Here is a 12,003-nt window from a genome sequence, read left to right on the forward strand (position 1 = left end):
GAGAAGGATGAAAAGGAGTCAGCCACACCTCTGCCCCCCCGACCACTCCCCGCCCCCAGACCTTCCCCCCCTATGTTTGTCTACCACACTATCCCCCGCCCCTGCCCGCCCCCCCCCCCCCAACAAAAAACAAAAATGCTTTATTGGTTTCAATGACTGTATTCTACATGTTATGTGCATATGAACGCAATGTATTTGTATATGTTCGCTGTTTGTTTCCAATAAAGGAAAAAGATTGGAGGAAAAAAAACCAGTGTCTATTGAAATGTTATCTGTGACCAGAGCTTATTCCTCCCCCGTATGAAGTATGCGATTTATGACTTGAGGTGTTAAATAGTCCCTGAATGTTAGTGATGTAAGAGTGTGTGTTTGTATGTATGGAAATATAAATGAATGAAGAGCCCACAGTGTGTACAGCGCTTTACAAAAGGTGTGTGTGGAGTGGGAGTGTATATCAATGGTGTGGATAGGTGTGGAAATGTGAGAGGATGTTGCATTACTAAAAGTGTGTGTAGATACTATGTGGTCCCTATTGGTATATAGGGATGAAATTACATTGTGTATTTGTGTGTGTAAGAGACAGCTGTGTTTGCATACATATAGCGCAGTATGTATAGACATGGCCTATAGCACTCATGGGAAGAGAGTTCTCTCATGTCAGTAGTGACTCATGAAACAGCAGTCTCGGTTTAGGCCACCACTAAGTGTCCCGAACAGTTGCATATATTTGTATTCATGCAACCGTCTCTCTTTAGGTGTTCTAAGATTACCTTTGAGTATGTATTTATATATAAATACACACACACCGGCACTACAATGTCGAATGTGATATTGTTCCTCCCATGACACAATATATTGAAGGATGTGTAGAAAGATGGTGCTCAAATATAAGTGTGTATCATGCAGTATATAAGAGTTAATATGAAGACGGCCAAACTGGAACCCATCATGGTATACAGCAATCCATAAAGATACAAATTCCAGGGGCAACCAGACCTAGCAGTGTCCACTTGACCACTGCATCCAATGGTCTGGATGTATTAGCCCCACAATACTCCCAGATAGGGTCAAAGGTAAACAATAAGGGCCAAAGCCCATTACCTGCCCATATGGAAATCCAAAGTAGATCCAGAGTTGCTAAAGTCCCTATCAGATGAAACGCGTTGGTGCGTTAGCTCTCTCTTCACCATTGTACTTTGATTAAATCACCTTTAACTTTTTACATGGAGTTGCCCTGAATTTATTTCCTTCTCATGGATGGACGTTGTGCTGTGCTCCTTTGCTCCACTATTTCTGTAGCATGACACAATATATCACAGAATAGAACAGTTTCCATCGAATTCAATGGCAATGTCGGCACACTATATCACAACATATACCAGATAGATTAATGTAGCCCGCTATACATTCGTATGCGTTTCTGGAAAGAGAAAGCAGCAGCAGCTAAATTTAACTTATCATGGTCAAGTTGCAAAGCACTTATGAGAAAAATCATAAGTAGCCAATTTTAAGATGTCCCTGTAAACAGGAGGCCTGCTGGAGGATTTTACAATAAGATTTGTAATTCGTATGAAAGAGAGAAAAAGCGATTGGCTAAATTTAAAAAAAAAAAAAACAATTTAAAAAACAAATCAGGGCTACTGAATGGGACTTTAGATTGACAGTAAAGTTGCCCCAACCTTGCCACTTTTAGATGTATGGAGAAATATGGAACCAGTGGTCAACTGCAGGGGCAGAGTGAACAAGTGGGTTTTTCCAGCCATGTATGGTAATATACAGAGCAACACATGAGCCTGTGAATTCTGACTCTTAGGGGGTTATTGATTTTAAACTGTGAAAGTGCCAACTGGGAGGAATATTGCATAGAACAGTGCTTCCCAAACTTTTTCGGCTCAAGGCTCCCCAAGGCGATCAAGTTTTTTTCATGGCACCCAAAGTAAAAACAAAGTTGTAGTTACATACCTAACAGTTGCAGTGCGCAGTTGGTGTCTCTCTCAGGCACAAACTCTCTCTCTCTCTCTCTCTCTCTCTCTCTCTCTCTCTCTCTCTCTCTCTCTCTCTCTCTCACTCTGACACACACTCTCACTCTGACACACACTCTCACTCTGACACACACTTCTCACTCTGACACACACTTCTCACTCTGACACACACTTCTCACACTCTCTCTGACACTCTCTCTCTCTCTGACACACACTCTCTCTCTGACACACACTCTCTCTCTGACACACACACTCTCTCTCTGACACACACACTCTCTCTCTGACACACACTCTCTCTCTGACACACACTCTCTCTCTGACACACACTCTCTCTCTGACACACACTCTCTCTCTGACACACACTCTCTCTCTGACACACACTCTCTCTCTGACACACACTCTCTCTCTGACACACACTCTCTCTCTGACTCACACTCTCTCTCTCTGACACACACTCTCTCTCTCTGACACACACTCTCACTCTGACACACACTCTCACTCTGACACACACTCTCACTCTGACACACACTCTCACTCTGACACACACTCTCACTCTGACACACACTCTCACTCTGACACACTCGCACTGTCAGACACACTCTCAGATACTCTCACACTCTCAGATACTCTCACTCTCTCAGATACTCTCACTCTCTCAGACACACTCTCACTCTCAGACACACTCTCAGATACTCTCACTCTCTCAGACACTCTCTCACTCTCTCAGACACTCTCTCAGACACACACACACACACACACACACACACACACACACAGATATACACACACACATTGGAGAGCAGTGGAGAGCAGAGGCAGCGACGGATGTGAGTGACTGGGGGGATGGGGGAGGGGGGGAGGAAAGGCAGGAGATCCGTGCAGGCTTCTCCCTGCACACAGTCACAGATACACACACACACACAGATTCACACACACAGAGATACACACAGATACACACACAGATACACAAACACACACACAGACACACACACACACAGAGATATACACACACACATAGGAGAGCAGTGGAGAGCAGAGGCAGCAACGGATGTGAGTGACTGGGGGGAGGGGGGAGGGGGAGGAAAGGCAGGAGATCCCTGCACACAGTCACAGATACACACACACACACACACACACACAGGAGATACACACACACAAACAGAGATACAGACACACACACAGATATACACACACACACATTGGAGAGCAGAGGCAGCGATGGATGTGAGTGACTGGGGGGGAGGAGGAAAGGCAGGAAAGCATCCAGGACAGGCAAATGTACAACTAACTCACTCCCCCCAGAACCCCCACTACCTTCTCCTATCACCCAGGGCAGAAGGGGAGGGGACACAGCGCAGCCACCACCAGACAGAGGAGCCAGGAGTGGGAAGACAGACATACACACTCACCGTGTGCTCTGCACAAAGCGGAAGCCCCCGGCTTCCTCTGACCTGCAGCCAATCCCCTGCGGCCCGGCCGGCATTAAGGAGGGATGGTGGGGGGAATAATCGGAGGGATGGTGGATGGTGGGGAGGATCATCGGAGGGATGGTGGGGAGGATAATCGCGGCGCCTCTCTAGGCAAGCCAGGGCGCCGCGGCACACAGATTGGGAACCACTTAATTTCAAGTCAATTGGTGCTATCAGTTTAATGAATGATGCCCTAGCTCCTGGAACATGAAGGGCTCTGACTGCACTATGCAGATATCATCACCTAATCTTGGCTCCTAACATACGTGATCTGAGGACTTATTGTTATTGATAACAATAATGCTCTCTGAGCATTTATTATTGAATCCATTTTATTACAGGAATGTGGTGATGTATTTCAGCTGGCCTTATCCTGTGACACATGTGGGGCTACATTTCTAAAATACTTAAGATGATGGGGTATCTACTTAACCCAATGGTTACAATTTTATAGTACGAGGTGGCAGACATTACCATACAAAAATCAATCTGGATCACCACTCAAAAATAATAATAATGAAGGACTTACATTTTTCTTTTGATCTCACCAAGTTTCTTCTTTAAAGCTGCAGACCAAACAATATCCTACTTTTTCTTTTCTTTTAATAAATCAGTTCTGTACTATGAGAAAATATTTGTAGCATTTTTTTTTAAACATCTCTGAATTACATTTTTAATGTGTTATAATGTAACAAGCTTTTTTTGTTTCTATAGCAACCATTTACAAAGTCACAGATACTGAGTCAATACTCCTCTGCAGCCATTTAGTGAAGAATAGATCAATTGGCAAGTACTCCCAATTACTTATCATTGGTGTGGATTGTACTGATACACATATTAAAGAAAAAAAGTTAAAAAAAAATAATAATTAAGCTTGGACTGCTTCTTTAATGTATCAAAAAAGCAGCAATACAGAGAAAATTAGCACACACAGGGAAAGCAAAAGCTAGCAGACACATACTGTTCTATGTGCGCAATAGAGCAACGTTTCAAGGCCCCCTGGCCTCTTCATCAGGCCTGACGTAGAGGCCAGGAGGCCTTAAAACATTGCAATATTGTGCACATATAACGCTGTGTGTTATCTTTTCTTTCTAAGGGCTTGTACATAGTAGGCGCGCACGACCTGGAGGAGCAGACGCGACCAACAGCAGATCCAATTTAATTTTTGGGGGCCTGCCCGTGACGTCATGTGAGCGGTTCGCACTCATTGGCTGAACCGCGCACGTGACCCGACCGTCGCGAGACAAACTCAAAAGATTTTGTCTCGTGAAAAATTGGTTGCGCGATCACACGCGCGCGCGCACTACAGCCGTGCGCATTGCCTTCCGGCACTTTGATTTAGCTCGCGCCGTCGCCCTTACTATGGCCACGGGCTTAAGAGGAAACTTGGTGAGACCAAAAGCAAAACATAAGTCCTTCATTATTATTATTTTGGAGTGCTGATCCAGTTTGTTTTTTGTATAGTTGTATGCATTTTGCGGTGTGGATGCAGAATCATAGCACCGCTATCTGAATTGTGTTAGACAGGGTGAGTGCTAGTTCATTCTATTTTTTCAGGCACAGATTAATATGAGTTTTTTTTAACTGTTCCTACACTACTATTTCATGTTTCAACATCTTGTTATCAAAAGCCCAATTACAGAATACACCTTTTTAAAATTAGGTCCAAAAAGTCTTAAAACAGGATTCCTTGAAACAATACATTTTAGCTGTGCTGCACCCAGAGCTTTAATACCTTGACTCCAGAAGCCAGCAATAAACTACTATGACATTTCTGAAAGCCCGTCAAAACTAGCACGTGTGACATCATTGTAACCTATTACTGACTGAATTCCCATATAAAATAGGCAGTAGAAGATGACACATTCTTTGTCATATTTAAATCAGCGTGCTCCGGGTTCAGGAAATGTCATGTATATCCGATATGGTATAGATAGCAACAAATAGCAGCAGCCGATTTTGAGGTACTTACCACGTTTGTTTGTGCCCTGAAACATTTGTTTTTTTAGTACATCGGTAAGCTTAGCACAGGCTGTGCCCCCCCAAAAATCATAATTTTTTATATTGATGGTGCAGATTAAGGTAGTTCAGGTTAGTACATACAATAGGCTACTTTTGAATTGCTATAGGCTGGATACTTTTTGTTGCCAACAGGTAAAACCACATAGGCCTGTCACAAAGAAGCAATAGATAAACTTGCAGATAAATTCCAAACAGATGGGATATTAGTGCAGGGAAGCGATCTTATGCTGCACCTAGACATTTCTCTTGTCTAACAATTTATGCGCATGATTGACACCTTAACTAAAAGTCATGAGAACACAATTTACTATGATGACTTGTTCTCTTTATCACAGTCTACTATTATTTTTTAACTGTGGCTAATAAAACCAGAAGTGTTAAACTACTGAACTTCTTGCCATAAGCAAGGGTCTATTAACTATAATAGATCAGCCTGTATACAACTAGTGCTTATAACCAACACACCTCTTTAAAATAATTGTTCAAATTATATTTCCTGAGGGAGACTCTGCGAGTCAATATAATGTGTATGCTATAGTTTCAAGTACCTCCCCACACACACACACTTTTAATTGTTTTACTAATTTGTTTGTGTTACACCCAATTCATTTTACATTAATTTGAATTAAATACATTTTAATGTCTCCACATTTACCATGCTATGACCAGGGGCAGCAGCAACGATCTGTCTGTTTCCTTCACCACAATTTGTATATCTACCTAGATCCAAGATAGGCAAACAGGAACGCGTTCCAAATATCTGTGCTCAGTAAACAGAGGGTACATATATCTCAATAAAGTCCTGAACAATGTATTGAGTAAGATAATGGATGAAATGTGATAAAGCCTAGTGAGACTCATGGACCAAGTGCATATTGATCTCCTATATGGGGACATGAAATATGACAATCCATGGTGTGGTATCAGACAGCTGTCCGGAGGTATGGTAATCCTATATAGTATACCACTAGGAAACAGTCACCCTGGAGTAGCACTCATGAAGTAGTCACAATCTCCACATCCACATAAAAATGAAGAAACGAGTACTCACAGTAATAGGCATTTCATCCCATTGTGTGCATCACGCTAAACGGTCATAGAGACAGCCACGTGGAACAATGCGGAGCACAGCTGTAAGAAAATGAGGCTAGACACCAGCAAATATGAGGTTAAAAATATTCTTTAATCCATGGCACCAGTGTGGGGGACACACAAGCAAAAAAACTCTGACGCGTTTCGGGCAAGAGCCCTTTGTCAAAGACTATGTTTGCGTCCATTCATTCTCCTGCTATTATTATCCCCCACCCCAAACACCGAGTGACACGCTATGAAAATGGTGCGAAAATCCAATGGACGAATCTAACTGGCGGAGAGCCTCCACCAATCAGCCGCCCGCAAGACTACACTCATCATGTATGAGCGGAGGATCGCCAACAAATGCAGGGACAAATACAATAGTAAACTAATCGTACCAACTACATAAAAATACAAAATGTAAAAAGTGATTAAAAACAACGGACAGCTTATAACGGAAGTTGATGTTATAAGGTGAACCTGTTATTCATAGCGTAAACTCCAAACTATTAGAATCCCACATTGCAACAATAAATCAACAGATATGATGAGTGTAGTCTTGCGGGCGGATGATTGGTGGAGGCTCTCCGCCAGTTAGATTCATCCGTTGGATTTTCGCGCCATTTCCATTGCGTATCACTCTGTGTTTGGGGTGGGGGATTAGCTATAATAGCAGGAGAATGAATGGACGCGAACATAGTCTTTGACAAAGGGCTCTTGCCAGAAATGCGTCAGAGTTTTTTGCTTTTGTGTCCCCCACACTGGTGCCATGGATTAAAGAATATGTTTAACCTCATCTTTGCTGGTGTCTAGCCCCATTTTCTTACAGCTGTGCTCCGCATTGTTCCACATGGATGTCTCTCTCTAGATCCAAGATAGCGCCACCCCTCTAATTCTAAATTATTAGTTGAGCAGGACTATTCACTAGTTTTCCTAGTACATAGCCGCACACAAGATTACCCTGTGCCAATTCTGTACCAAAAGGGCCCACGGTATTCCAGCTCAGTTTGTAAAACCTTTGTTATTTCTTTGTGATATGATGCAAATACCACCTGTTAACTGAATTCTAGCATGTGATGGAATAGTTGAGATCATTTAAAATGTTATCTAGCACTTCAAAGCAGGACACTTTAATAATATTAAACTTCAATAACATGGTGACAGCTTTAAATTCATCAGTCCTGTATGTAAAGTTGAACTATTATAGGTAATTAATTGTACCTTTTAATAATCGGCACTAAAGACATTGCAAGTCTGTTCTTTCAATGTTTTTTGTGTTAAAACAAAAAGTGTGTGTGTGTGTGTGTGTATCATTTTTCTATGGTTTTCATTTAGTCTACAAGGCATTGAACCTCACTCCAGGGCGATATTTGGCTGGTAGTGACGACCTGCTTACAAGCTATTTGGGCTGTATTAACCCAATTACTGCCAAGAGGGTCAGCAACGTAGAACCACAGGGAAGCCTTTCCATAAGCTCTTTCTAACCCCTTCTCTGCCAGAGAGGCCTGCGACACTTTGCAGAACAATGCATTGCTAGGCCTGCTGGCAGCAGCAATAATAACATTGAGAACACTCATTTTGTAGGATACAGAGCTCTTGTCTTGTGTGGATTGTGGTTTATCAAAGATACCGTGAGTAGATAACATTTGCAGTGTTTCATGTGTAAACCACAGTCCTCAAATAATCCTACAATTCTGCCCCGATCTCAGCAGTGAGGGGTTACTCATGTTATTCTCATGCTCCTGCTTCTGCTGTCAGGTGGGTTATTTCTCCTGGGAGCCAAATTAGAAGCAGGCACTACGGATTTCTGCAAAAACAAAACTATTTATTTAGCAAATGTTCTGATGTTCCTGCAGTTACAACTGCCTTTCTCAATTGTAGCTGGCATGAGAGAGGCTGTTGTATCTGCCGAAACGTCGGTCCATTAACTAAATAAATAGTTTTGTTTTTGCAGAAATCCGTAGTGCCCTGCTTCTAATTGGGCTTGCTGACTTTGGAGTACAGACAGGGAGTCCCAGAACCAGGAGCACCGGTGATTATATCATTTATATATTACTTCTGGTGTGCAGCAGATATCTGTTGTATTGTATTTACTTCTCCTGGGTAAATATAGAACACTCTAGTGCAGGAGTGGCCAACTCCAGTCCTCAAGGGCCATCAAGAGGTCAGTTTTAAGGCTATCCCTGCTACAGCACAAGTGGCTCAATCAGTGGACCTGTGCTGAAGCAGGGACATCCTTAAAACCTGACCTGTTGGTGGCCCTTGAGGATTGGAGTTGGGTGCCCCTGCTTAGGATTTGTACTGTAGGCAGAAAGATTTCATTACCACATCCTTTGGCAACAAAACGGATACAACATTTAAAAAAAGAAGTGCAGCAGATGTGTTAAAAAAAATGCTAATAGATCTTTTTTTTTTCCATGGGCATAAATCCAGGAAGATGTTGATCATCAAGTCCCAGTGTCTGGAGTAAGTGAATTTAAATCAGAAACAGCATACAGTCTGCAAGCTGCAATACTGGGAGTAACAAAGAAGCACTACAGAAATGTTACATTAAAAATCAGAAGTTTGACCAAACTTTAATGCTGGTTGTCAGGAGGACTTTGACAGACACCCCCATAGAAATCCCTTTGACAGACACCCCCATGTGTTACCTTTGTATGTAGTTGATGACTTGGCACAGCTGACCGTCGATGTGTGCGGTGCTGTCGCTGAACAGGTTGTAACCTCCGTTGTGGTTGATCACTGTGAGAGTCCCGGCCTCCAGATGCAGGAACTCGGGCTGCAGCTCAATTAACAGCTTGAATGGCAACAAGGCCATCTCGCAGTTACACGTGGTCATTGTGCCACCTAGCATATCCGAGGACACGGACTCCATGCTCCTCATGGACTCCCCCCTCACTCCGCGCCCCAAAACCCGAGACTCGAAAGACATGGCTAAGTGTGACCGAGACAGGCACCAGTGTAAGGAATACTCACAGAGAGCCGACAGCTACACAACCCTCAGCCAGCAAAGACTAACACTCTGTCCATGTGACAGTGACCTTACTGTATAGGGTGGAGCTGCACGCACGTCCCCCTGGGAGGCCCATGTCCTGGAGGCTGGTATGAAAAATGTATTTAAACGACCAAATCACTTCACATGCAACTTGATCTTCTCACCACACCTTATGAGTTGTAAAGCTCAACCCACTCCCAGCCGGAACATGTGTCTTTTTAAATGTCAACTATAGGGCAACGACATAGATGAATTTCAACCAAAGTGGATTATCAGGTACATCAAGTAGGAAAGGTGCAGCTGTAACTGGATAGTCACTGACACAGTCCAGCACCCAGTATGCATAACACACTACCAGTATGCATATGCATAATACACAACCACAAGTATGTATAATATACTACCACTAATATGCATAATACCCTACCAATATGTAGCACGGTGTCATAATAACTTATCTGGCAACAGAAAGAACGTATAGAAATATACATTTTAAACAAAGTATGAGGCAATGTATTAAAAAATGGGGTGACTTGCACTCTATCATGAAAACACAGCACTCTAATGTTTTCTAGGGAATGAAGACTACAACTTCAAAAGTGGAGCAATGTTTTTGATAAAAGTTATGTATCTGCACCAGATTTATCATAGAAAAAAAACCTTTGTTTTTGGTGCAGTGTACTGCATGATATATACCCACAGAAGACTTTGAGGATAAATAGCAAAGTGTCCCAGATGCAAAAATGTGGAGCAAAAAAATGGCATCAGAATTACCTAAGAAAAGTACATTGGATATTTTGCATCGGTTAATCTGGTGCAGTTTTTTGCTTGCTCCACTTTTGCCAGAGATGTTAATCCATGCCCCCTCTTTGAATTATAATCGGCAATATATCAATCATCTAAATGCCTGGAAGATTTGGGATACTACCTTGGAAGTAATTAGTAAAAAGATATTAAAACATAAATCCCACAGAAGCTCCCATGAGTTTTACTCACATAGGGGTTTATGCACAAAGAGTCACATGCGTCTTTTTGGCACATCAAACTATTGGCATACAGATGAAGCAGATGTTATTGCACTCGTTAATGCGACGTGTTGCATTAACGCTAGCGCAGTGTTTAAGAGTAGTACTATTGAAAACAATGGGTGAGCCAGTAACTGACAAGTTATTTAACGTGTTATTTTGTGTTACCCTCTGTTACATCTGTAAATAGTATGTACTAAAAGATAATATTTCTGTGCACCACAAAATTAATTAAAATAATGTCAAAATTGTCTGCCAGGTTCAAGTTGGAGTTACAAAAGTGAAATGACTTATAGTACTACTCAGAAAACACTAATACTAAGTATATGTAGCACAAATGTGAATAATGGTGTGTGTAAGAGCTCAACAAATCTGTTCCAATTATACATTTATAAACAATCTACAATCCATATAGAGAAAGTCTTTTAAAAGAATACACAGTACAGTATGTGCAATACTCTTGATTAGCTTGTTCACAAATTGCCCTCTAATGTGGGAAAACAAGCTTTAATTAATGGGTACAGATGAAAGAAAAAGCGCTGCTCTGTTGACGCAGATTAACCCTTTATATGCCAAACGGATGGGTTCTTTCATATCATATGCTTAGCATCTATTGAATCAATTATATACTCAGCATACACATTATAACAAGTAAAGTGCAATATCAATATCTAAAAAAAGAGTATATACTATTCCAGGGGTGCGGAAAGTTTCTTGCATGCGTCAAATGACGTCACGTGACCCCGCAGCGTCATTTGACTCCAGGTTGCCATGGAGACATGTCGTTGGAAGGCCATGTAAGTACAGTTACAGAGGCCTCACGCGATCCCCAGCATTTATTTTAAATGTCTTCGTGGAAGCGCGGTGCCTCTGTAACAGCCGCGCCCCGCCTCCGAAAATCTTGTGCCCCTGTACTTTTTTAATCTTTACGTACCCCTGTACTATTCTACACCATTCAAAATAAAACAAATATGTTTTATTTTTAAGTCTCATTAAGTCATTATCAGATCTTTGTGGATCTACCCAACATTACTAAATCATTAGTAATAGTCGCCATGGATTTATGAAGGATAGATCATGCCAAAGTAACCTTATTTGTTTCTTTGAGGAGGTAAGTAGGAATTTAGACCAGGGTAATTCAGTTGATATGGTCTACTTCGATTTTGCAAAGGCTTTTGATACGGTTCCACACAAGAGGTTGGTGTACAAAATAAAGAAAATTGGACTCCGTAATAATATATGCACCAGGATTGAAAACTGGTTGAAGGACAGACAACAGAGGGTTGTCATAAATGGAACTTTTTCAGGTTGGGTTAAAGTCATGAGTGGAGTACCTCAGGGATTGGTACTGGGACCCCTGCTTTTTAACTTGTTTATTAATGACCTTGAGGTTGGCATTGAGAGCAAAGTCTTCATCTTTGCTGATGATACTAAAT

At 41.9% G+C, this 12,003-nt stretch overlaps 1 protein-coding gene and 1 long non-coding RNA gene across 2 annotated transcripts in view; one reads left to right on the forward strand and one right to left on the reverse strand.

Annotated features, from left to right (window-relative positions):
* The window catches only part of LOC142490200 (mesenteric estrogen-dependent adipogenesis protein-like), a 37,002-nt gene extending 27,308 nt beyond the window's left edge, over nucleotides 1-9,694 (reverse strand). Inside the window, exon 1 of the mRNA XM_075592160.1 lies at nucleotides 9,199-9,694. Within this exon, the coding sequence (XP_075448275.1) occupies nucleotides 9,199-9,479 (281 nt within the window). The 5' untranslated portion in view covers nucleotides 9,480-9,694. The remainder of the gene's footprint in view (nucleotides 1-9,198) is intronic.
* LOC142490201 (uncharacterized) overlaps nucleotides 1-12,003 on the forward strand; it is an 82,442-nt gene that overhangs the window by 19,090 nt on the left and 51,349 nt on the right. The window lies entirely within an intron of this gene.

The sequence above is a fragment of the Ascaphus truei genome, chromosome 3 (assembly GCF_040206685.1).
Source record: "Ascaphus truei isolate aAscTru1 chromosome 3, aAscTru1.hap1, whole genome shotgun sequence".
Classification (NCBI taxonomy): Eukaryota; Metazoa; Chordata; class Amphibia; order Anura; family Ascaphidae; genus Ascaphus; species Ascaphus truei.